Source organism: Amphibalanus amphitrite, unplaced genomic scaffold (assembly GCF_019059575.1).
Source record: "Amphibalanus amphitrite isolate SeventyFive unplaced genomic scaffold, NRLGWU_Aamphi_draft 000174F_arrow, whole genome shotgun sequence".
NCBI classification, from domain to species: Eukaryota; Metazoa; Arthropoda; class Thecostraca; order Balanomorpha; family Balanidae; genus Amphibalanus; species Amphibalanus amphitrite.
In genome coordinates, this window is record NW_024881669.1 from 43,697 (window position 1) to 69,522 (window position 25,826).

Below are 25,826 nucleotides of genomic sequence, written 5' to 3' on the forward strand. Positions count from 1 at the left end.
TCACAGTCGCCGGTGACGGCCCTCACAGGCGCCGTTGTGGGGGCTCTCAGAGACACTGGTTTAGGGCCATCACAGGCGCGCGTGGGGCCCTCAGAACTGCTGTTACGGAACGGACCCTTCATAGGCCGACAAGAAGATATCAAGAGGTCACCGGTGCCTTCAGGAGCCTTGTGTGGTTCTCAGAGACTGGCATGGTGCGCTCAGACGCCGCTGGGATCCTCCGAGTCACCTGTGTGGGGCCGTCAGGGTCGCTGGTAACTGACAAGGGCCCTCAGAACCGCCCATGTAGGGTTTTTAAAGGCATTGGTGTAGGGCCTCAGAGTTAGGGGTGTGGGGCCCTCAGAGACGCCGGGGTGGCGCTCAGGGGTGCCGGTGAGGGCCCTCACAGTCGCCGTTATTGGGGCCCTCAGAGAAATGGGTGTGGGGCCATTACAGGCGGGTGTGCAGCTCCTAGAGCTGGCCCCCTATAGGCCGGTTAAGACCCCCAGAGGCCGGCAAGTGGCCCTCGGAGGCTGGCTTGGGCCCTTATGAAGATCTTAATGTTGGTACTTGTGGGCCCATGAGGTGTTCTTACGAGCCTTGTGGGGCCCTTCTGAGTCCAAATATAGCCAACCTGGACCCTCAGCGGCCAATTGGCGCCGCAGTGACCCTCAGGCCCGAATAACCCGATGGGCCCCTGAACCTAACGGGGGGGGGGGCATTTGCCTCACGGGCCCACCTGGCTACGCCACTGAGGGAAATCGTAAACCCATAAATATCGAAATGCGATCACCTGTCATTTTTTAACGATTATTGTGATCGTCTGATTAACGCCAGAGCCTCGTAGCTATACCGTTGCCTCCCGCGCAATGTCCGCCCCTGTGGACCGCAGGGGCTGCTGCACCGGTGCTAACCGCGGTCATCGGTTTCTGTCACCTTATTACAGAGGTGCTGGGGCTGCTGCGGAGCTGCCGGCAAATGTACGACTTTTTCGGAAAGATGTTTATGTAATGAGGTAGCCAAGTACTAGGACGAGCAGAATGATTTTGAAGAACGTTCAACCTTTGGGAAATATTAGTGGAAATCCCGGGATTATCAGTACCTTATGGGGATACCCAACCATGCCTTGTACGGTTGTGCCCATGGCAAAGCTGCAATCTTTCACCCGGTGCAGGAGTTGAGCACCCCCAACCATTTTGAGAAATCGACACCCCTGGTCGCAATATCAGCATTGGTGGCACATCGACAGACTGAACATAGTGAATAAGGTTAGACAGTTAATTCACTCACATAGTTCACAAGCCGTTCTTGAGGAAGCAGCTCGCATGAATACTGGATAACCGACTAGCCGACTGCCGACACCGGATTCCGAACGGTGTCTGTCGATTTTAGCACCCCCGTCCATCGTTTTCACCCTCCCTCAGCAGCGCGGCGCAGGGCCGATCGCGGCCCAGCCACGCGCGGCCAGCACAGACATTATTGGAGCCGCCGGCGGCGCCAGCCGTGCCGCGCTCTCAGCTATTGGTCAGGGGCAATCAGAGGCCACGGTACGATTGGCCGCCGCGTCACGGCGACAGCGTATGCCGACGAAGCTTTCGTCAAACGCGCCAGTAGGAGACAGCCGTCAGCAGACGCTCATACCGCGGCCGGCCGGCCGGCTCCGAGCGCCGCTGCTGAGCCGGGCCGGGGGAGTTATGTGCAGCTGGTGGCCGGGCAGAGACGCGGCGACTGTGGGGTGCGGTTATTTTTTCTCATCTTAGTTTGCTATTTTGGCGCGATTTTGACAATTTCTGGCGCATTCCACTTATTTACTTTAGCGGCCATAGGGGGCAATGGTTTACTAACGGGAGATGTGATGAATTGCAGCGGCAATACTTGGAATATAAAGAAGAAGTGAAGCAATTATGATACCTATTATTTTTTATAATGATAGAAGGAACGTGGAAGAAAAAACGTTTTGTGTGGCATGTGAAATCAAGGAAATAGAAGGAAAGAAGGGCTGCTACTTTTCATGCGCCCGAAACCCAGCCACCTCATCATCATAGCATGGTAATGATAGTTTAAGTTTATGTTAAAAAAGAATAGAAGGAGCTGCTGCAAAGGTGATGTCTCAAAGCCGTTAAGTCAAGTCAGGCATGCTCTTACAGACCGAACATTCAAGTTACGAGACCCCATCATACCGCTCCAGTGGCTGGTGCTTATATTGTGCAATTTCAGATACTTTGTTTATTTTTTTTTTGAAGCATAATATCTGGAAAGTTTTTTTGCAAGTCTGGTGATGACTGATATTCAAATAAGTGATTTAGTAAAATTAAGTTAAGTTGGTACAAGTGCTTTTTTCTGTAGAAGAAATATTTGATTTTGTTTTTACTTTGCTTACCTGCTGTCATTATCATAATTGCCTCTATTGAGCTGGGTATTTCATTATATATTGAACTACCAAATTTATATTTGAAAAGTAGGTATTTAATCTGTAACAACGATCATTAGGCTGCATGGCAGTAGTCGAGCTTGTCAAATACCTAAATGTTTTGCTCAGAAATTGTTTGCTTTATTGGTTTCTTGAGTTTCACCAGATAAAGATACAAGGTTGGCTGATTTGGTGTTAGTTATCCATATTAAAGGGACTATCCCACCTTCTAAAATGTTGTTAAAACCAATTAAATTGTGCCTGACTTTATAGATTGGATGACCAGGAACACGGTTCTGGCATTTATTTTTCATTAAACATCTTAGGCTTCCCATATTCCAAACACAAACTTTCAAATATGTGACGTCACAGCCCAAAATTACCTCCTTCCCCAGGCCACATTACTGTCATAAAGCTGATTCTTTTTACTCTGTAGGCACCACAACAAAGTTCAGACCAAGTTTTAAGCGATTTTTCAACGAACAAACCCAGTTAAATCAGAATGACTAAACGAGGTGACGTCACACTAACGGTCGCTCCATGTTGAAGATAGGGCCTTGTACAAGGCCCATTTTCAAATGAAGGGAACGAATTTCTTCAACACCAAGAGGCCGCGGGGGTTGCAACCTAGATAGAAAGTGGTTTCTGAACCTCGCCGCAAACTTGGCTATCTCAACTCAAACCCCATGTTAAAGGTGGGATAGTCCCTTTAAGTGCACTGTTTGTGACAAGATTATGGAAATTGTAACCTCAATAATGAAATTTCATGCTGTCAAAGCTATGAGATGTTGCCTTGAGTTTGAAATCAAACAAACATGGATTGAAGCTGTTTTCTAAAAAAAAAAACTGCTTTTTAGTAACTTTCACCTCATAATTTGTATTTATTCAATCTCAGATGAGAGCAAGGCTGAATCACAATTATCTTTTGGGAAATGCTGTACAAAACTGCATTGTTTTTATTTCTGTGGCATAATTTTGTGCCTAATTCAAAGACTTTCTCTGGTGTAGTTTGTAAGATTGTTTGAACTTCTACTTTCTAACCTGTTTGGTGCCAATAAATCCTGCAACCTATTTAGCTTATTTACCCATCTCTCTTGCCATTCCTACATATTTCATGTCAGTCTATTGCATAAATATTTTGTAGTTAACATACTTCATGATATACAAGTGAATGGTACCTATAGAGGCTCGATGTGTGTAAATGAGAACCAATGAACCTATATTTTTTACAATGGCATCAAGTCCTCTTGTCACGGCCATGGATATCAGTTATCACAGAAGATTTTGCTGAACTGCGCAAGAGAATCCTGTGCAAGGAAATGTTTTGCATGATTTAGCTTAACAGCATAAATTTTATTTTCCCAGTTGCATTGGAGCTCTGCTGGAGTTTGCTGATGACAGGATGCTGAAGGGCTGAAGCTGGTAGCTCTGGCAGGAGTCCAGTGTCCACCAGCTCAAGATCCGACGCCGCCGCGTCGCCGCCGTGCGGCACTCCGCGGAGACGGGGACGGCGGTCATGATTGAAGACACTGCATTTCCCGCCTGGACTGTCCGGTCGGAGACTGATAATCCCTCCGGTGAGCCGCACACCGTGGAGCTACTGCACCGCGCGTGTCCACCCGCAGTGCAGTGCCAGCAACGGTGCCGTGAGTGCGACATCTGCGTGCATATGACGCAGTGCGACTGTCACGACTCGCGGCTCAGTTACCGGGGTTACATGAGCAAGTAAATGCGTATCAGGAACGGATTTTCCTATTCGCTCACCATTGTAGTCCGTTTGTAATGCGTATTAACTCTGCTCATGTAACCCCGAGCAGTGTTAACTGTCAGTGTGACAGTGCGGCTCGCGCTCGTTTTAGCGAGGTGCTCTGTTGTATATAACCACCTTGATGGAGACATATGTGCTGCCGCTTGAGTTTCAATGTACTGTTTTATGCATCAAACTAGCGTAAGTAAATGGCTGTCAGAGGTCAATTTGAAGCGCAATTAGTACCCATAACCCAGATGGGTTGACCGTGTCATGTGACAAGTCCCGATGAACGTACTGTTTCGATGTCGTCAGTCGTAGACTTTTGTAAACCATTCGTTTCGGAGCTCTGTGTTGTGTTGTTCGGGATCGCAGTTGTTTGAGCAGTTTGCTTTATGCGTCGTACGCGCTGACAGAACGCTGGTCGTACACAAGACATGTGTTTCCTTTCGCCCCTAATGGGTTACTGCGGTACCTATGTAGTTGGAATGTGTCTCGCGACACTAACTGGTCGCACTTGGTTGTGAAAATGACACTAGCTGGTCGCACTTGGTTTCAAGCTGCGTTTGGAAATGGTGCAATATTATTTGCATTTTGCAATGCAATTTTATTGCCGTAACCGTATTGGTAGATAGTGTCAGAAGTTGGCCATTGGATGCGTTGTCACTTGTCAGACGCTGTTGCCTTAGTACTGACAAATTGATGGGCCGCGTTTGTGTTCCTGTTAACAAACGGATCTCAATATAAGGTGATTCAGAGGTAGGAACCTGAATGCATTCGTTCAGACTTTTCATTTTATGGGGATGCACTGTTTCATGAGCAAGAACGAGCATGGCTCTCGTTGAGCGAAGCGGAAGCGCAATCGATATTTGTTATCGTGTTTGTAGACTGTGGCCACATTTACATCACTATTCAACTCCACGCACCAGCATTATTTAAAGTGCTTGAACCTATACTTCATTTCGCTAAATTTCGGGGTCGTCAACCTACGGTCCGTGGCCGTTACGTTTGGCCAATAACTAGATTTTATGCATATTATCTGGTTCATATAATCACAGCATGATGCCCCGGACAATTTTTATTTGATTCACTGATAATGAATGTATCCCAGTACCGCACAAACTGAGACTGAAACTGGACAACTCGCTTTTCGAGGTTCAAGTTCATTATCTTCAGATGTTATGGTATGGTAAGCATTTAATGTTCGAAGAAAATGGTCAGCGTTAGCAGTGCTAGGCGGGTATTATGAACTTTCAGTTATTTCAATATTTGTTTAGGCTATTATTATCGTGGTATCTCCTGTCAATTTCACGCGGAATATATAGTATTATCTTATACAATCGCGGTAACTATTTTCTGCCGGTTACTGTTATTATCATTGATTCGTAATATTTCGCTACGAGCGTGGCTCGATTCACATTGTTATTATATTGGCATTCAAGATTTAAGAATAAACATCTTTTAATGCATTCCAATTCCATCAAAATGTCGATATGCAAAAAAAAAGTTCTAAAAATTGCAGCAGTTTTGTGAATCAAAAATAGCTGTAAAATAGGCCTGTGCAACTTCAACAACACTGCGCCGAAAAACGTCTAAAAACGCGCAAACAAAAACTAAGATGTAAAAAAATAACTGCACCCCGACTGTGGCGGCTCGCCGGGGCAGATCGCGCCGCTCCGCCATTGGCCGCGCGACGTCAGCTGGGGCGTGACGTCACTGTGCCGGCCCGGCGGCGTATATCCACAGAGTCCCAAAGCCCATCCCCCCCAGCCAAGAAATATGTGCCAGAAAAGTGTATATAGCCAGAGCCGACTTATCTGTGCAGGGCGACGGCGGGACGGACAACCGTCGACGGATGCAATCAATGTGACGAATTGAATAATAAATAGCAAATGGCAATACCATGGATGAAGATGAAAATATTCCTACCACCTATGAACAGATCCCAAGGTGACAGCTATACTGACTCGGAAATTCATTACTCCCAAAGGGAAATACCGATCATGATCACATCACGATGAAGACGTCACAAATGTCACCAGCGAAACAAAATCATAATGGGTAAATCTAATTCGTTAATTTGTAGACTTTGACGGTGCTGGTTGACTACCCACGCAGACTCATTTATCAACAATGCAAACTCCAACTTGCAAGAACGCATCTTTAGACACACATTTGAAAGTGCGTGAGGACACGACGGTTGCAAGATTGACGATCAACAGATTACAGGCATTCAATCAAAATTATTATGCAAAAGAAAGCTTCAGCAAAAAGACGTCTATCTTGGTCATTTTTGCACTCTGGAATAACACTGTTTGCATGGGACCTAATCGGACAGCCGGTTGTCAGCCGGTTCACCCTGGTAGTACCTATAGGGCAGGTCGCTGATTACCCCCGTCCCTGCACCCCACGGACGCGCCCTGCGACCCGCTGCGCCCACCTGCTGCACGCTGATGCTGGTCAGCAGCCTGGGGACCCACCTGCGACAGGCTGATGCTGGTCAGCACTCAGCAGCCCGGGGAGTGGGGACCCACCTGCGGCACGCTTAAGTTGGTCAGCAGCCTGGGGACCCACCTGCGGCACGCTGATCCTGGTCAGCAGCCTGGGGACCCACCTGCGGCACGCTGATGTTGATGGTCAGCAGTTTGGGCTGCTCGGCGATGGCTCTCTGGATCAGCCGCTCCGCCTCCTGGGCGTTCTCCGCCTTCCCGCGGATCACGCAGACACGGTCGTCGGTCGGGCCGCCTGTGCATAGACGCACAGTCATACAGTGAGCAGGAGGGGGCAGAGGCGCGTGCTACGGCACACAGTGAGCAGGAGGGGGCAGAGGCGCGTACTACGGCACACAGTGAGAGCAGGAGGGGGCAGCATGGGTGCGCACTACGCCGGAACAGCAGGAGGGGACAGCAGGGGCGCGAGCTACGGCACACAGTGAACAGGAGGGGCCAGAGGCGCGTGCTACGGCACACAGTCAGCAGGAGGGGGCAGAGGCGCGTGCTACGGCACACAGTGAGCAGGAGGGGGCAGAGGCGCGTGCTACGGCACACAGTGAGCAGGAGGGGGCAGAGGCGCGAGCTACGGCACACAGCAGGAGGGGGCAGAGGCGCGTGCTACGGCACTGACGGCAGGAGGGGGTAGTAGACCCGACGGTGATGAACATTAAAATATGTTTTCTTCTTCAAAACATGGAATCGGCGTCGTGAAACGTATTGTGCTTTAACGAGCTTTGTGAATGTTTTACAAGCATCACAAATTACGTGGCAAGGAGCAAAGAAAACGATTACGTTACACAAACTCCGTAACTATGGTGATGGAACTCCAGTCAATGCTCTGAGTGGGCTCCTATAGCGTAACAGAATTTGCGTGATGGGAGTGTAATGTGCAGTGGTTTGGTGAACCTACAATGCGTGTTTCGCGCTGCAAAATGTTCCCTGTTACTGTCTAGAATACACCTTTGGGCGGTATAATGTCAGTGCCCAACAGCAGCGAGATCACTGCCCACTATCACCACAATTTTAATAATGAGTACATCATGACGCCATAACGCGGTTCCGAGTGACATTTCTCCGTACCGGGGTCCTTGAAGTTGATGCGCGTGTTGGTGATCTCCTGGATCTCCTTGACGTTGGCGCCCTGGCGTCCGATGACGAAGCCGACGGCGTTCCTCGGGATGACCATTTCGATCAGCGTGTGCCGCGAAGTCGCCGTGTCGGCCGCGTACATCTCCAGCTCGTCATCCTCGTCATTCTGAAACGCACAGACGCGGCGACCTCATCACGGGTGATGATAGGACGCACACCTCCAGCGACCTCACCACGACTGTCGCACAAACGACCTCACCACGACTGTCGCACAAACGACCTCACCACGACTGTCGCACAAACGACCTCATCACGACTGTCGCACAAACGACCTCACCACGACTGTCGCACAAACGACCTCATCACGACTGTCGCACAAACGACCTCATCACGTCTGTCGCACAAACGACCTCACCACGACTGTCGCACAAACCCAACGACGTCACTGCGACTGTCGCGCAAACAAGACGACGTCACTGCGACTGTCTCACAAACCCAACGACGTCACTGCGACTGTCGCACAAACACGACTGTCGTACAAACACGGTAACATCATTGCGACGTCAACATGACATACGGAGTGAATACACTTTTGAAATAACAGCGAACTGTGGTCTTGAATGGCAACAAATCTATGCAAGTAATTTGTGACCACGGATTCTATTCAGCCAAGTGATACTATGTAACACTATCGAATAGGTATTCTAACCCTCGCCCGTATTGGTGTTTTTCCAGCCACGAACGTTGGACCCCCCCCCCCCCTTGCCGTTTCGCCCCTGATCGAGCTAGAGCTTCGCGGAAAAAACGAGCGTGTTGCCCGTGACGAGAGGAAGCCAATGATACCAAATATTAAGGTCATAGGTCATCAGTTGACCTTCCAGGTCAGGTCAATGACCCAAAAGTCGGAAAAATCGGGACCTGTTAGAACGTCGTAAAACGTGGCTGCTATGGGGTTTTTCGGGGTGCTGATCACGAATATCATGTTAGGTATGATCATTGATGATGTCTTCATGCATTAAGGCCAGGTCGGGTCAGGTCAGGTCAGGTCAACCAGTAAGGATTTTGCCGGGTATTCGTAGTAGCCTCTGACAGCTTCGTAACATATTACAAAGGCACCAAAACTGCTTCGTAAATGTTCAAATGGTTGCTAAATTCGAATTCAGCTCCAAAACTAGCCTAGAAACATGTAAAACTCGAAAAAGTGAACCGAGGTCATCAAAGGTCAATGACCTGACCTGACCTTCCGCCTTCCGGTGACCTCGACACCCACCCTAATGCATGGGAGCAACATCATATCCCATGGTTAAACGCTTGAAACCACGAAAAGACTGCTAACGCGCGGCTAATGCGAGCTGACATACGCCGAATCGCGATTCCGGCCAAACATGGTCTCGAAAAGTAGGTCACAGGTCAAAGGTCATTAGGGTCAGGGTCATGAAATTTTCAGGGTAGGTGTAAAATTGATTAACGCGAGGGTACTGAAAGTTTCGTCGCGATCGGCCGCTTTTTACGCGAGTTATTCGCGAAAAACAGAGGGGGGTCCGTTCGACCCCCCCCCCCCCCTATACGGGCGAGGGTTAACAATGGGTTGTGAGATGAATCGTTCTAAGTGTAAATTAATTATGAAACAGGGGCCATCACCAAATGGGAGTGAATTAAATATCAGCCATCACATACTCACTTTTTTATACAGCAGGTAGAGTGCAACTCCTGTAAAAGTTGCAAGACCTACAGCGAGCACAACTTTCTTCGTGTCGACGCCCATTTCTTGTGTTCTTTTCTTTTTGTTTTAATTATCTCTTAAATTGTCTCTCTTTTAATTGTTTTAATCTGTCACCTGAAACAGAAAACATAGCAATATCAGTCAATAACACGCAATGAAGTACAATGCACAACTGATAATTGAAAATAACGCAATGGGAAATGAATAACAGCAGTCATTGTCTTGTTTTTACATCTACGTAGTGTTTGCCTCTCTTGCCCTGATCATTTCAATTCAATAGCCATTTCAATAAAATGAAGAAGAAATGGCTGCTTCTAGACATAGCCATAGGTTACTACAAGTTTTATTACGCATGCACAACCAGCACCTCCGACAGAGCACCCTTGGAGATCGATACGGATCCAATGAGATACGTGAGTCAGAAAAAAAAATGGAGGTACTTTTTTGAAAATTGCTGCAAAGTTGAGATCGGGCAGCCCGCAGTAATGGCCGAAGTCGGAGTTTTCAGAAATTTTCGAAGATCCATGTCCAATCCGCTTGGGCCTTCATAAACTTGCCGTAGGGATGATTCTCATAGTCGAAACGGGTCCTCAGAAACTGCAATGGGCCCCTGGACACCGATGGGACCCTCGAGGCCAGTACGGGGCCGTTGAGGCTGGCGGTCGGCGGAGGCCCTCAGAGGGACTGCCCAAGTAAGGTCACTAAAGCGGTTGAGCCTTCAGAATCATCAATCAGCAGTGGGAGACCGGATTTTCAGAAGTGCCAGCCTGCTGACACTCAGAACTCAGAGGTCGGTTTTGGTCCCTCGGAAGTCAGAAGCCAGCAGGGGATTTCTTCTGACTTCTCACGAGTTCAGTGGGGCTTTTTAGGAGCCTACACGCGGCCCGCAACAGCCCTTTGGCACTTCAACAGCACTGAAGACGTCCGACGGCTTGAAGCGGTGCAGAGGCTCTGGATACGTCACATCAAAGGCCTAGAACACAAAACATATGAGGAGCGTCTCAAGGTTCTGGATTTATACTCGATCAAAGGCAGACTTCTCCGTGCAGACCTTATCAAGACCTGGAAAATCTTCCACGGCCTGTCTCCTATCAAGCCGTTGGACCTATGGGACATGGCTCCAGCCGGTCGCACACGTGGCAACACCCTCAAAATCAAGGTCCAGAGGCGCCAGCTCGACTCGTCAAAGCGGTACTTCACGGACAGGATCGTGAAGGACTGGAATGCACTACCCAACTCGACTGTCACGATGAACTCTCTGGCGGAATTCAAGTCATCCTTGGCAGGAATACTTGGCGACAGGCTCTATGAGTACCTCGCCTGAGGACGTGAAGAAATGAAGAACTTGCCCGAGGACAAGCCCTTGGACCACGAAGAACCACACTGCACAGTGCACACACTTCACTGTCAAAACGACCCATCTACTCATACATGCTTCTATGCAGACGCACTTTTCCGACCCCCACGAGTCCTTCTAAGAAACATCTAACGTGGGGCGTTGGCGCGTCTCTATCATACACGGTTTCCTTCCCCCTTCCAATTCCATTGGACCGGGCAGGGAAACCAAACAGGTGAGTTAAACAGGTACTTGAATCTATCAGATATTTGGCCTGAATTCGAGAAGGACCCCACCCAACCCTGAAATTTTCGAGCTAGGTAGTAGGTCTTGACACTCAAATTTCGTGCTAGCGTACTAGACTGGCGAAACACGAACGCAAAATTCAGCTAAAACCAACTAAGATATGGATCGAATCAAACTTCAAAGTATTGACATGCCTGAGCCTGGAGTTGATGTCTTGAAGATTTTGGCGACTCTCGCCCTGACCCTGGCTGAGACAATTCCAAATCATTCTGAATCCATTGCCATTCTCGATTTTATTTTGCTGACCCCAAAATCTCATCGGACCTGCATCCATCTCAAGGGGTGCCCAGTCAGAGATTGGAGGGGCAAGGTGCCCCACTTGCCCCCTGTTGCAACACTAATGGCTGAACAAATAAAAAAACTATTTATAGTCACCGTGTAAAAAACCACCTAACCTTACAATACCTACCTAACCAGAAAAACATGACCTCAACTAACCAGCATAACCCAACCTAGCAGAACTAAATATTAACTTACTCTTACTTACCAATCTTGACACCTTAGATTTATATCGATGGGGATTTGATGACGAAAATTTGCAGAGGTGACGATATGTGTAATAAAAAAATGACCTGATAAAAAATATTGATTCACATTGATATGAAGAAATTCCTAACTGATAATAAAACTTACAACAAAATGTGAGATAAAGGCATGCAATTCGTAGAGAAGAAATATGCAGACAAAGTTTTGTGGACAAAAAAAAAATGTGGATGAACAATTGCTCTACAAAGAAATGTTATTTAGGGATTTGTTCAGATACCATATTTTGTGGAAAAGGCACACTTTCTGCATTCCCAATTCCCATATCCTGATCACTGTAAAGTACCTAAGGTAAGTGAGATGACAAATAGATCTTGTTTGGTGTGGACTTCCAGTCTGATTGGTGTGGTGTGCATCAGCAGGTACCTGCTGCATAACAGCCCAGACTGAAAAAATTCATTCACCATGCTAGACTCACTGTGGGCTCTCAATGTGCCAAAATTTAGCACCAGCAATTTTGTGCTGAAATTTTTACACATTTTTTGCCAAAGTTCAGGCCTATATATGCCAAACCTTAGATCCAATCATCTGAGGGCTGTCACAAATGTCAACCCAGGGATAGGTGGGTACTTGATTCCAAGTTCAAATGTGGAGTGTAGACTGTAGTGAGCATAGTTAGCTAAGGTTAGAGTTTGTCGTCTCATAACAAATGTTGTTATTTTGTCTGCATGCTGCAAAATTTATTCTTTCATTGTGCCCGAATTTCAGCACGCCAAGTCTGGTCATGTCAGATGCTGCGCTGAAATCTTGCTGCAATCCACCTGTTACACTTGACATGTCGACAGTCACATGGACCATGGATGTTTTCCAGCCTCGCCTACAGTGTATTAATAGCCCTTTCTAATTCAATGCATTACATTTAGGCATATCCGGTATACCTTATCATAATGAGCTGAACAATTGTAACTGTTGCCAGGACTTCTATCTGGACATCAAGTTCATCAAGCACCTGAAAGGTGCTATTTTCAGCTCAGGCTGAAAACTGTATGTTTCAGTTTAAAACACCATGCATATGCTGAAACTCGAAAAGTCAAAGTTGAAGTAGAACATTTCCTTCTCAGATCAAAGGCATCAGACTTAATTCAAAACAAGTAAAAGTTATACATAATAATAAACTTCTATACAAACCTCTAATAGAGCGATTCACGCTTCACGGCAGCCATTTTCAGAATCTTGTTCAGAATGCTCCAGTTTTTGCCAGTACTCGCTGGCGTATCTCGGCCTCTCATTGGTAAGTAGTGCCTCTGACGTAAATTTCACCAATGGCAAGACGAGAAATGCGAGCTGCTACTGAAAAAAACAGTAATCGAACAGCACTCATTCTCTTGGAGACGTGTGCGTCGTATTTGACTCATAAAGTCCGAAGCTATCTGCTACCAAATTGACAATTGATGCTAGCACTGATTGATTGCAAAAGCTGTTATTTCTATATTCAAGGAATGATTGAATATCTTATGACCTCTCCTGTGTAACAGAACTCGTATTTCAAATAAACTTTTTGTGGCCAGCTCATCTTAGGCCTTCGGTTCTTCGTCATGTTTTTTATCACTCGTCATGCACAACAGGATGCAGACACAAGTACGCATCGCAACTCGCAAGGCCGTATATGGGCATCGCAAATGTTCGCATGGCACACATGGCATGTGTTCGTATAGATAAAGTCAGGTTAGACTGGGTTGTGTTGGGTTTGTTTCAGTGGTAAGAGATGCATTCTAACATAGATATATCACACAGAACCTAATGTCGGCAAATCATGCATAACACAGAGCTGTGTTTGTACGCCATCTGAAATTACAGGTTGATACCTTAAATGATATAGATGACGCTGGTGATGCTTCTTGTGGTCTGCGAAAGTAGAGCCATCCAGAGTTGGCCTGCACTACGCTACGTTACGCACTACGTTACGCTACGTTTGCTTTTTTTGCCAAAACTACGATACCGAATTACGATACGTTATATATTGCTACGTTACTGAATTACGGTATTTGTTAATTAACGCAGCAAATTATTTTATCGTACTACGTTATGCAATATGTCATCATCCACTACCCAGTGGAAACGGTTAGTCTCTAGTAAGCCAAATACTGCGCACAATGATCGCTGGCTTTGCAGCATCGTCGGTGCGGCGGTGCTTACGCGCTACTCGCTAGATGCGCTGGACTTTCGACAGGGAATTCCCTGGGACTCCCCAGTGGGAAATCCCCGGTGTCGGTCCGGCCGGAAGAAAGACTCAGTGGTATTCATATAGCAGGCGTCTCACATCCGTGTAAACGGCCGGAGGTCTGGTGACGATATGAGCAAACTGAAAAAAAAAAATATGTAGGTACCTTATTTTCCGTACTACGCTACCGAAACATCCCAATTGCGCTACGAAACGGTACTGACAGCTACGGGTTACCGAAAACTTCAAAATAACGTAACGTAAGCCAACTCTGGAGCCATCTTCACGGCGGCATAATAGGGAGTTCAGAGTTCAGACTGCAGAGTCTGCACTCACTGCAGTTTGTACTGTGTCATTTCCGGTAACCGGACAAAAGCTCTTAAAGCAGAAGATCGTAAGGCAGAAGATCGTAGGAAGTTGAACGTATGCAAAAGACATAGGCGGCGGAACGGGGAGGGCACCGGGGCACGCACCGTGCCCCCCTTTGAGTTTGGCATTTTAACATTAGCCCTATGGGCGTTGCATGGAAAGAATGGGACCAAAAGTCGGCAGTGCCCCCCCCCCTTGCTTGAGGGTGTTCCGCCGCTACTGGACATAAGTTGACTTTAGCCGATACGCAGCCGAAGAACGCCGCACCCTCGCATGTGTGCGGCGTTTTCCAGCTTCTAATGTGTAGGGGGGGGGGGGGGTAGACGGGGTCGGTTGGACCCCCCTTGCCGTTTGGCCCCTGATCGAGCTAGAGCTTCGCGAAAAAAACGAGCGTGTTGCCCGTGACGAGAGGAAGCAGATGATACCCCATTTTAAGGTCCTAGGTCATTGGTTGACTTTCCAGGTCAGGTCAATGACCCAAAGTCGGGAAAATCGGGACCTATTAGAAAGTCGTAAAGTGTGGCTACTAAGAGGTTTTTCGGGGTGCTGATCACGAATATCGTGTTAGTTTTGATCACAAATGATGTCTTTAAGCATTTAGACCAGGTCGGGTCAGGTCAGGTCAGGTCAACCAGTAGGGGTTGTGACGGTTGTTCGTAGTACCTGTCAACCACCTCTGACAGCTTCGCAACATGTTACGAAGGCACCAAAACTACTTCGTAAATGTTCAAATGGTTGCTAAATTCGAATTCAGCTCCAAAAACTAGCCTAGAAACATGTAAAACTCGAAAAAGTGAACCGAGGTCACCCGAGGTCACCAAAGGTCAATGACCTGACCTGACCTTCAGGTGACCTTGACACCCACCCTAATGCATGGGAGCGACATCAAATCACATGTTTGAACGTTTGAAACCACGAAAAGCCTGCAAACGCGCGGCTAATGCGAGCCGACATACGCGGAATCGCGATTCCGGCCAAACATGCACTGAAAGAAAAGTACACCCAAAATTGGAATAATTTTACGGTGCCTAAATCTCCAACCCTAAGTGATCATTCTACTCCCCCGTGTAAACTGCTTTAACATGGGCGATTAGCGACTATTTTTACCACCGGGTGTTGTCAAATAACTCCCATGAGCTTAAAAATACACCCACTCTGGAGTAAAAGTACGGTGCCTAAAAGTCCAACCCTAAGGAATTATTTTACACCCCCGGTGTAGGGGAGTAAAGGCGAATAAAGCATGCGATTTACGAGAGTAATATTGCACTCCCAGTGTAATAATATCAAATCGGATTTCACCCCCTGCTTCTGAGTGTAAAAAAAGTAAATAGCATAAATACACCAGAGTAAAAAAAAGTTGAAGGAGTAAAAATAAATCACATTATAATTCACGTTGAAACAAAAACTCAAAAAGATAATTCTATGACTGAAAAGGCTTGGAGTAAAATTACCCCGAGTTAAATATACGCTACTGTTTCAGTTTACCCTCTGGTGTATTTCTATGTCTAGGCTGCAATGTAATGGTATATCGTCTGCTTATACATACTTTGAACCAAAATTCATGATGAAGTCAAACGGATGGCATGCGATGACCATTTCGGATAGTATCGTGTAACCATGAGATGTCAGATACGCTATGGGCAGAATACGCATTGTGAACGCGCGGTACGAGGGATCCGAAATTATGTACAATAAATAAAACAGTGATGTCTGCCAGTCGGTGCAATAAAACGTGACTGCTAATAATGCAAATAGTAATTAAGAAATATCATGTTTAACACATATCATGTATTGATCATAGTTCAATCACAGTACAATCACTGGCTTCGATCTCGATGAGTTTGATTACGTTATATCACAGACACTTTGATCACAAACAAACCACCCAATCACTTTGTTCTATATGTACATGGGGTTGCGCAGTGCGCACGTAAAATACCCGATTTGAAACTTGAATTGGCTAAGGGATAGTTAGCCCAGTTAGCTTCCAGCATAGTTAGCCAAATTGAATATTTTCATACAATGTGATACACGTTTGGGAAGACATTCTTCCAAGTTTTAGATAAATCCATTCACGTTCAGCTCAGTTGTGCTGTGCACCTCGACGTGACTCCTATCGTTTTTCAGTACTTTCTCGAGGCGCTCGCGGTACGCCAGCGCTGCTTTCTAGCGCATCTCGACGGTGATCTCTGCGAAGGCGGCTCTGAGCCGACCGTGTAACTTCGGAATGTTCGCCGTCTGCGTCAAGTATGCATACGACTTCACAGACCCCCACATGAAAAAATTCACGCGCGGGGTGAGGTTGGGCTTCGCCCAAACTGCCCTGGCCACCGCACTCGCCCAATTTGCCCTGGCCACTGCGCTAGCCCGACCTCACCCCGCGTGTGATTTTTTCATGTGGGGGTTTGTGAAGTCGTAGGCATACTTGACGCAGACAGCGAACATTCCGGAGTTACACGGTCGGCTCAGAGCCGCCTTCGCAGAGATCACCGTCGAGATGCGCTAGAAAGCAGCGCTGGCGTACCGCGAGCGCCTCGAGAAAGTACTGAAAAACGATAGTGGTCACGTTAAGGTGCACAACTCAGCTGAGCGTGAATGCATTTGTCTAAAACTTGGATGAATATCATCCCAAACGTGTATCTACGTATGTACATTGTGTGAAAATATCATCAAATTTGGTTAATAATCATGGAAGGTATTAAAGTTTCAATTCGGGGGTTTTCCGTGCGCCACCCTGTACTTTGTACTCTTGGCGCTTAAACATGAAAAACTTTGAAACATGAAACGCACGCAGACCACGCAGTATACAGTATACACTCTTCGTCTGTGGGTCTGTGCTAGATCTGAGCTGCCGACATGACAAGAGTGGCGTACCGCAATTGCCAGTACTCTCGCACGCGCATCTTGCACTCTACTCAGCCAGGGAGCACACTATCTTCTACGATGCTTTACTTAGTGAAATAGATGTTTAGGGCCTTCTTGTAGAGCACCTCGAAGAGGCACTTGCATGGTCAATAGAACGGAAGATAAAACACGGCATGAGTTGCAAGGATTGTGGCAACTTCACCGACCTTCGACTGTGGCAGCTCGAACTCGCTCTCTGAACGTTGAGGCGGGACGACTGAACACTCACGGAGCTCTGCTCGTTCTTCAGATCGTCCAGCGTCGCCCCGCGCCCGTAGGCGGGTAGCGCCACCAGTTCGTCACCTGTGAAGAGGAAAATAAATTAACAATGATTTCCCGACACAGCGGAGCCAGGAGAATAAACATTATTGTATGGTTACTCCCGTTGAAGCCTCAGCCCTTCGGGACCCGTCAGGAGCGCGGCTCGCTGCCCTTCCGTGGTGCAACTGAGTGAGATATAAATTGTCTGCATGTATTCACCGGTTCAGGATGCAATACGTAACATTACTTTTACTATTGAGTAAAGATACATCTCAGATATTTGTATACGGATAGAATCAAAATGATAAATCACATAAAGTTTTAATTATAATTACGCATCTTCAAGTCATGAATGAACATAGTGTACTAATTTCGCCGGGACCAGAGAAAGGCCACAATGCCAACGCTGGTAACTTGTCTGTAAAGAGGGACATAAAGTAACCAATGACCCCGCATTCCGCAACCACCGTTGACCGTTCCCCCATGTGCGTTATACGTAGGTAGGATGAGAAAGTAGGGGAGAGTGGGGCACATTCGTGCAAAAAATAGATAAATCCATATATCTTTTCTTTGGTTAGTGCAATGGCAAAGTTGTTGATTATAGTATGGAAAGGAACTATTGCATGATATTTTTCCTCTTTAAAAGTTATCCTCTAAAATTATTGCTTCTATTAGAAAAAAATGACTTTTAGCTGAACGTTTGCACGAAACTGCCCCACCTATGGGGCACATTCGTGCAAGGGATGGGGCACTTCCGTGCATCCTGCAAGTGCAAAGTTCGAGAAATTACCGGGCATTACCAGAAATTTACCAAAGGAAATTGGCAGGGGGTCATTTCACTTGATTCCTTTCGACAAGAATGCATTGCACAACATATGTAGACAGAATGGGGTGGCCAACAAGAATGTGCCGGCCTCCGTGACCTCGCCAAGTTCGCGTGAACTACTCGTCACGACGTCGCAAGCAGCCGAGACTGAGTCAGGCGAGCGTCATTATAGTGAAACCTATTACAGATAAAGTCATAAATCGCAAAAACTAAAAAAATATGCACGAATGTGCCCCCAGGCAGTGCGTACACTAACCTGCCCCACAACGTTATTTGTAATATATTTCAAAACTTCTTGTTGAAAAAATGACACTTTTTCAACAAACAAGTTTGCAGCAGTTCCGTGAATAGAGTGAGCTTCTTCGCCCCCAATTTTGAAAAGCTGAACCCATTTCCGAGTCTGGATCACGAAAATGGATGATATGAGAAAAGTTTGGAAAGCTCACGAACATTACAAATTTTCCAGTTCCAGTTTGGTAAATTTTGACATTTTTCGATATGAAGGACGAGTGCGTTCGATCTATTGTGGTTCCGGACATCGCGTTTGTGTTCCTTCAATCGTGTGTCGAGTCACATTTTTCGATATGAAGGACGAGTGCGTTCGATCTATTGTGGTTCCGGACATCGCGTTTGTGTTCCTTCAGTCGTGTGTCGAGTCACAAACGCGATGTTCGGAACCACAATAGATCGAACGCACTCGTCCTTCATATCGAAAAATGTCAAAATTTACCAAACTGGAATAGTGCTCATGTCATTGAAAAAGGCATGTCAAAATCGGTGAGAAAAGCTCTGGAAGCAGCTCACATCTGTTTCCAAGATACAGTGAACGAAAAACCTGGATTCTTCACCTGGGCAAAAGCGGCTGCAATGTTGGCACTAGGAAAAAAATCTTAAACGATTTCTAAACGAAAGGTGATTGGCGAACTTTGAAAGACTCTGAGAAAAGGCGAGCGAATTAAACGATCCGACATTGACATTGTGACCTGTAGGTACATTCATTATATAATTTAATTTTCAGCATATCAAAAGAACGCGACAAGAACAATAGCGTGATGAATGCCGTTCTCGGTTGAATCAAAGAATGCATTTCGAAACCTGTGCCCGATGTGTCGACTTCAAACGATTTATACCGATTGTTTTTGATACTGTGTTTTTAATTTAACCCTCGCCCGCACATGCCATTTTCCCATCCTAGAACGCACATGGGGGGTGGTTGCCACCCCCCCCCCCCGCGCCATTTCGTTCCTGTTGGAGATAGAGCTTAGCGGTAAAGACCAAAAAGATTCTTTGGGAAGAGACGAATCCAACGATACCCAGTTTTACCTTCTCAGGTCAGTCATTGACCTTCCAGGTCAGGTCAAACTAAAAAATGTTGCTGTTTTGGGTCACCGTTGGATATCAAGTGCGCTGCTTATCAAATGCCGATGACGATGGTGTTTTCTGGTGCCAAGCCAGCTAAAACCTCTTTGTCACACTACCCGACCAGAATTTTGCTGCTGAGGTCATTTCAGGTCAAGTTAGGTCAAGGTCAATTATATGTGTTTGTATGTCTGTGTGTGTCTGTGTGTATACTGATGTGTGCACCGATTGTTTTTGGGTCCATATTACATGAAATCATGATCTGAGAAGCTTTTACCAAAAATGCAGTCAAAAAAATTCACAAAAAGTAAATTCCGCTTGCCTAAAACGCAATTATCTTAGATGACCTAGGTTGACCTTGACCCTGACCTTGACCCCTGTACATCGTCGAACAACATGTTCCATGATAGGTGGGAGGTAATACTGGCAAAAAAGGCCGAAATCAGGGTGTCAAAAGCTCACAAGGCCCATGGCAAACGCAAGATGTTGAGAATTAGCCATTTGGGTCATGACATGACCTGAAAAACAAGGTCATATCTCCGAAACCAAAAGTCACAGAAACTTCAAATTTTCAGTGGACATCAAGAAAGGATAGAGGAGCAGCCATACGAAAAATCAGCCCTCTACCTCTAAAAATGTTGAGTGCAGAGCAGAAAGACTACCTGGGGGGGTGGCAACCCCCCCCCCCCCCCATGTGCGGGCGAGGGTTAATTAATCACTAGTATCCACTGACGAAGGCACCCTGTGGCCGAAACGTCTGGTTTTAGGAATTTGACTTGTGTTGCCATCGATCGTGAATAAAACTCAATGATTATTTACAATAGACCTTATAGCTGTGGCTACCAGAAATCAAAGCCCACAGTTGTATAAACAGTCAACAGATATTCGTCGGTCCTCGGACATTCTGAGAAAAATCATCGATCAGATTGGCGCATGCCTTGCGGTCCGAGGAGCTATCAGCACAGATTACAAATTGGACGGGGGGGGGCGTAGATTGGCCTGCTACATCTGAAAATGTAAAAAAAAAATAGCGCCCTCTCACGATCACAATACCATAACCCGCGCACCGACGGGGGTCTGCGCCAACTTCGTACCGACGGGGGGGGGGGGGCGGATGACTGCCCCCCCCCTGAGATCTCGAGAACGAAGCAAGATAGCGACAAGAGGTAAGCGGCAAGGGATACGCACGGACAAGGTCTACAATTTTTACCAAGGGCATTTTCAGGTCAGGTCAAAGATGACGTCACAGGGGTCAAAAAAGTCAAAATAGCGGCGCTAGGTATAGAGAGAGTTTTTCTCGAATAACTTTCGAACTAGTCAATATAGGAATAAAATAAGGGCAGCATCGTGATCCTCTCGTCAATCCGCATCGAATGATATATATGTTGACCTCAAAAGGTCAAGGTCAAAGGTTGACCTCAGGTCACGTGATCTCGAGGTCATCATGCATATCATTCGATGCGCCTTGACGAGCTGAGCACAATGAGACCATCCGCGCGGCTGTATCTTGTTCCTGTACGGAGTTATTGTCAAAAAACCGCTGGTGACCTTTGATGACGTCACATGACCTTACAGCTGCCCAACTGCAAAACAGACCTCAAGGTAGTGAAGGTTGATCGTATATGAGGTCATGTATGGTTTATGGGGCCATTCCGACCCGTTTTAGTGGTAAAAACAGGGAGTTGATTTTTCCCCCATTGACTAATAATGGGGAGGTCGAGAAATTGACCTGACCTTAGGTCATCGATATCAAAATTATGAGATAAAAAAATTGTAGCTACTAATGACCTTATAACATCCTGCGACTTTCAAAGGCCTCCGACATCTACTGTAGCTCTGGCACGGTGACAAAATTGCAAAAAAGTGACTTGAGGCTGGGTCATTCAAAGTGACCTGGTGACCTGACCTTAAAAAAAGTTAGGAGGTTCAAACTTGCACACCATGTGTAAAATTGATGAGAGAATAGTCGTACCAAATTTCGCGTTCCCGCTATTTGCGAAAAACCTCAGGGGGGGGGGGGCAGAATCCGCCCCCCGTCGGTGCGCGTGATAAGTGATCAAAACTCACCGTCGGTGATTGGCGTATCAGGGAGGACGTTGGCCGCATACTGCTCACACACTTGCTGGATGTTCGTAACTTTTTCCTTTAGCTCTTCTGGCTCCTCACGAGTCCCCATAATCAGGGTCAGATCGTGCCACAACTGAAATGGAAGGAAAACAAATATTAGGCAAATATAGAGCGTGCAATCACCAGTAGCGTCGCTAAAATGGGATCTTATAGGAGCCGGGAAACTCTGGTGTCGCATCGAACGAGCTCAGGTGACCACCTGCTGAGCATGATTTTAACTTAATTCCTGTGTGGCTGGCTCCTACCTACAAAAGGCCTCCGATCTAGAGGGCATCATCTCTTTTGAGGAGTCAGAGGGCCGAGGGGCCCTAGTGGTCACTGGTCAGACACAGATACCATCGGCTATTCACAGGAGGCCCCAGGTGGTAAGAAAGACCCCAGCTGTCAGCGAAAAATAGAAGGAAAACTATTTATATCACATTTTTTGGCTGTAAATTGATAATGGTCAGTCTGACCAGCAAGTCACTTTCACTGTGACCAAAAATGGGTTAAAGGGACTATCCCACCTTCTAAAATGTTGTTAAAACCAGTTAAATTGTGCCCGACTTTATATATTGGATGACCAGGAACACGGTTCTGGCATTTATTTTTCATTAAACATCTTAGGCTTCCCATATTCCAAACACAAACTTTCAAATATGTGACGTCACAGCCCAAAATTACCTCCTTCCCCAGGCCACATTACTGTCATAAATCTGATTCTTTTTACTCTGTAGGCACCACAACAAAGTTCAGACCAAGTTTTAAGCGATTTTTCAACGAACAAACCCATTTACCTAAATCAGAATGACTAAACGAGGTGACGTCACACTAACGGTCGCTCTATGTTGAAGATAGGGCCTTGTACAAGCACATTTTCAAATGAAGGGAACGAATTTCTTCAACACCAAGAGGCCGCGGGGGTTGCAACCTTAGATACCTAGATAGTGGTTTCTGAACCTCGCCGCAAACTTGGCTATCTCAACTCAAACCCCATGTTAAAGGTGGAATAGTCCCTTTAATATAAGGCAATATCCTGGCCAAAAGATACATTTTAAGTCTTACCTTTGTTGTTCACTGCTTGCCGCGGTCTTGGTCGTCCAGTAGACACTGCACGCTTCACCTGCACGCCACCCCACGCTTCACCATGTATCCATCCAGTTCAAAGTTTCGACACAAACGGTAAAATGGCGGTACAAAATGGCGGTATAAATTGGCCACGTGGAACACCATAGTAAAATAACGCCCCGAGCTGTAAAAATACAACACCGAAGACTGAAATAACCATGTAGCATAAAACCACACCTAAAAATCCCTCGCTTATCAAGTCCACAGTGTAAATTTACTCCATTTAGGTTTTGCGATAATCAGCTGAACCACGCAAGTGTAAATTTATGCTACCAACTAGCCATTTATTATCCGCATGGGATTAAAAATGCACTTGGGTAATAATTTTACTACCAATAAGCTGAGGTGTAAAAAACATAAGAACTTGAAATTACACCATAGTTGCAAGAAAACCCTAAAGTACTGGATGGATTACACCTAAGTTGAGTAAAAAATGCACCTAGTCATCTTTTAACTCTGAATTTTCGGCTAAGGGTGGTACAAATAGTCTGGAAAGTGGTGTTAAGTGGTTACAAATATCACCCAAAAATACCACCAAGGTGTACTTTTCTTTCAGTGTGGTCTCGGAAAAGAGGTCACAGGTCAAAGGTTATTTGGGTCAGGGTCATGAAATTTTCAGGGTAGGTGTAAAATTGATCAATGCGAGGGTGCTGAAAGTTTCGTCGCGATCGGTCGCTTTTTACGCGAGTTATTCGCGAAAAACCATGTGGGGGGGTCCATCCGACCCCCCTACACATGCGAGGGTTAAAAGTAAAAAATGTGCAAGCAAAAAACTAGGATGCCTTACGAAGTGCAAAATTATTCGTATTTGCATTATCAAGCCAATATATACAAGACTTGATCTTCTACGAACTTGTCAATTTCAGACATTACATTGTCTTGATCGTTTTTCTAAGCTTTGTCTGTCTTTGCTTTGCGCCCGAAAGATATCGGCGGTACGGGATAAAATTATTAAATCGCTCGTAGGTAAAAACTAAAAATTCCTTTATATTCTCGCCTATCGGCTCGACGTTTAACCTTCGCCCCGTTGTGTGTGTGTGTGTGTGGGGGGGGGGGCAATTAAGCCTCCCTGTGGTTTTCCCTGAATAGCAAGAAAACACGCCGCCAAATTTCCAATACCTTCCCGGGCATGAATTTGACACCTGCACACAAAATTTCAAGTGTTAGGTCACCTTAGGTCAGGAGTTATTGAGGTCAAACTGAGGTCATTTTCGAGCAAAAAATGAGCAAAATATATGAAATCTTAACCCTCGCCGGACCTATTGGTTTTCTACATACGCGCCGGCCGAGGGGGGGGGGGCGGGTACGACCCCCCCCCTCGCCGTTTCGCCCCTGGTGGAGCTAGCGCGTCGCGGAAAAAACGAGCGTGTGCGCCGTTACGAGACGCAGAGATTGGTACCCGATTTTAAGGTCCTAGGTCAACCGGTGACCTCTGAGGTCAGGTCAAGTGCCCCAAGGTACGGTTCAGTTTTTGGCGAATAACTTCGCAAAAAACGGCCGCAGAGCGCCGATTTTGGCAGCATCGTGTTCGTTTCGCTCAGGCGCGTCGAATGATATACTTTTTGTCCGGGTCAGGTCAACTTGGGGTGTTGACCTCAGGTCAAGGTCAGGTCAGCACCCCCAGGTCACGAAGTTGGTCGAAAGAGGTCATGTCGCATATCATTCGATTCGGCAGGTCTTCCTGAGTCCATTGGTGGCTTTCCCGACTCGCTAGCTCAATTTGATCAAGAGTTATTGACGAAAAACTAATATGACCTTGATGACGTCATGAATGACGTCACGCAAGGTCAACATTGCAAAAGTGACGCATCTAACCTTGCAAGGAGTGCATAAAATCACGATTCTGTGTGCTTGAGATAGTTGGAGATCGTTCCCGGCGCCAGAATAGCAGTTTTCATTTTTCCCCATTGACTTATAATGGTGAGGTCACGAAAATGACCTGACCTCATATGACCTTTAGGAAAAATCCGAGATATACAAGTTGTGGGACTCATAATGGATACTAGATCCTGCAAGTTTCATTTCCCTGTGACATCTCCTCTGGCAGTGAGGGCGTTGCGAAGTTGCGACATCTGAAGACCGTGCAGAGGTTCACTTATGACGTCATAGGTCAGTGACCTGACCTGACCCAAAAATGCGGTTGGTGTCAAAAGATGCGGCTTGGATCAAAGGTCAGGTATGCCAAGTTTCAGCTCTCTATCGCTAGCGTGTTCGGAGCTATCGCGAAAAAACCCTATGGGGGGGGGGGCGGCACCCGCCCCCCCCCCCCTCGGCCGGCGAGGGTTAAAACACTCACAAAAGCTACAGTTAACAAGCAATTTCAATTTTTTTTATGTGGTTCTGTAGAGAAAGGACGGCGCTACAAAACTGCTATCTCAGATTCTCAAATGTTTGGGATTTTGACCCCCTCGGCTCAAATTATTTTCTTTTTAAAGGAAAACGCAAGAAAAATTCCAAAAGTTTTTTTTTTCGAAATTCGAAAAAAAACGAAATATATGTGACAGTCCCTGTGCTATTCTATCTACATACCAAATTCAGATCGATACCTACCTTCTTTTTTGGCCAAGTTATAGCGAAAAAAAAAAACTGTTCAAAATTGATTAGGACGTCAAATTTTTGAACTCAATATTTAGCAATTGTCGACCACGTGGCGCCAAACAGAGACCACCATTGTCCATTGCACTCCCCGTGATGAGCTGCATCGAATCGATACCCATTTCATGCAAAAAATATCAACTTTGAAATTTGACCTAATTTAGCCTGACCTTGACCTGACCTTCAGCAGAATATAATCTAAACTGGCCCAAGGGCTGCCTGACCCACATGATCACCTTTGGCATGTAAAATGGACCATAAAACATGCATCACATGATATTTTCATATTGTGAATGTGACCCTCAGTGACCTGACCTCTGTGAGCTGATCCCGGGATAACCAAATAGACCTTAAATAGCAAAATATGTGTTTGACGAACAACTCCCCATCGATGATTTTCAATGAAATGCATTTTACTCGATTTTACAACGCATTTCTTGAAATACCTGTAAACTGTGAAAATTCGACATTTGACCTGACCTACCTGTGACG

The 25,826-nt window shown here is 46.2% G+C and overlaps 1 protein-coding gene and 1 long non-coding RNA gene across 5 annotated transcripts in view; both read right to left on the reverse strand.

Annotated features, from left to right (window-relative positions):
• The window catches only part of LOC122383803 (tudor and KH domain-containing protein-like), a 30,171-nt gene extending 17,330 nt beyond the window's left edge, over positions 1-12,841 (reverse strand). For 2 of the 4 annotated variants that reach the window (XM_043370565.1, XM_043370562.1), the window contains exons 1-4: positions 12,754-12,841; positions 9,399-9,554; positions 7,709-7,883; positions 6,751-6,881 (exon numbers count right to left, since the gene is read on the reverse strand). In XM_043370565.1, the coding sequence (XP_043226500.1) occupies positions 6,751-6,881; positions 7,709-7,883; positions 9,399-9,482 (390 nt within the window). In that variant the 5' untranslated portion in view covers positions 9,483-9,554; positions 12,754-12,841. Of the gene's footprint in view, positions 1-6,750; positions 6,882-7,708; positions 7,884-9,398; positions 9,555-12,630; positions 12,694-12,729 lie in introns of those variants that run through there. The other 2 variants (XM_043370563.1, XM_043370564.1) reach the window with 2 other exon arrangements.
• A 3,848-nt stretch (positions 12,842-16,689) lies between these two features.
• LOC122383831 lies at positions 16,690-22,869 on the reverse strand. Its single transcript, XR_006256903.1, has 3 exons — positions 22,677-22,869; positions 21,573-21,705; positions 16,690-17,362 (listed from the first exon to the last, which is right to left on the reverse strand). It is a non-coding gene; the product is annotated as an uncharacterized LOC122383831 (long non-coding RNA).
• Between the last annotated feature and the right edge of the window lie 2,957 nt (positions 22,870-25,826).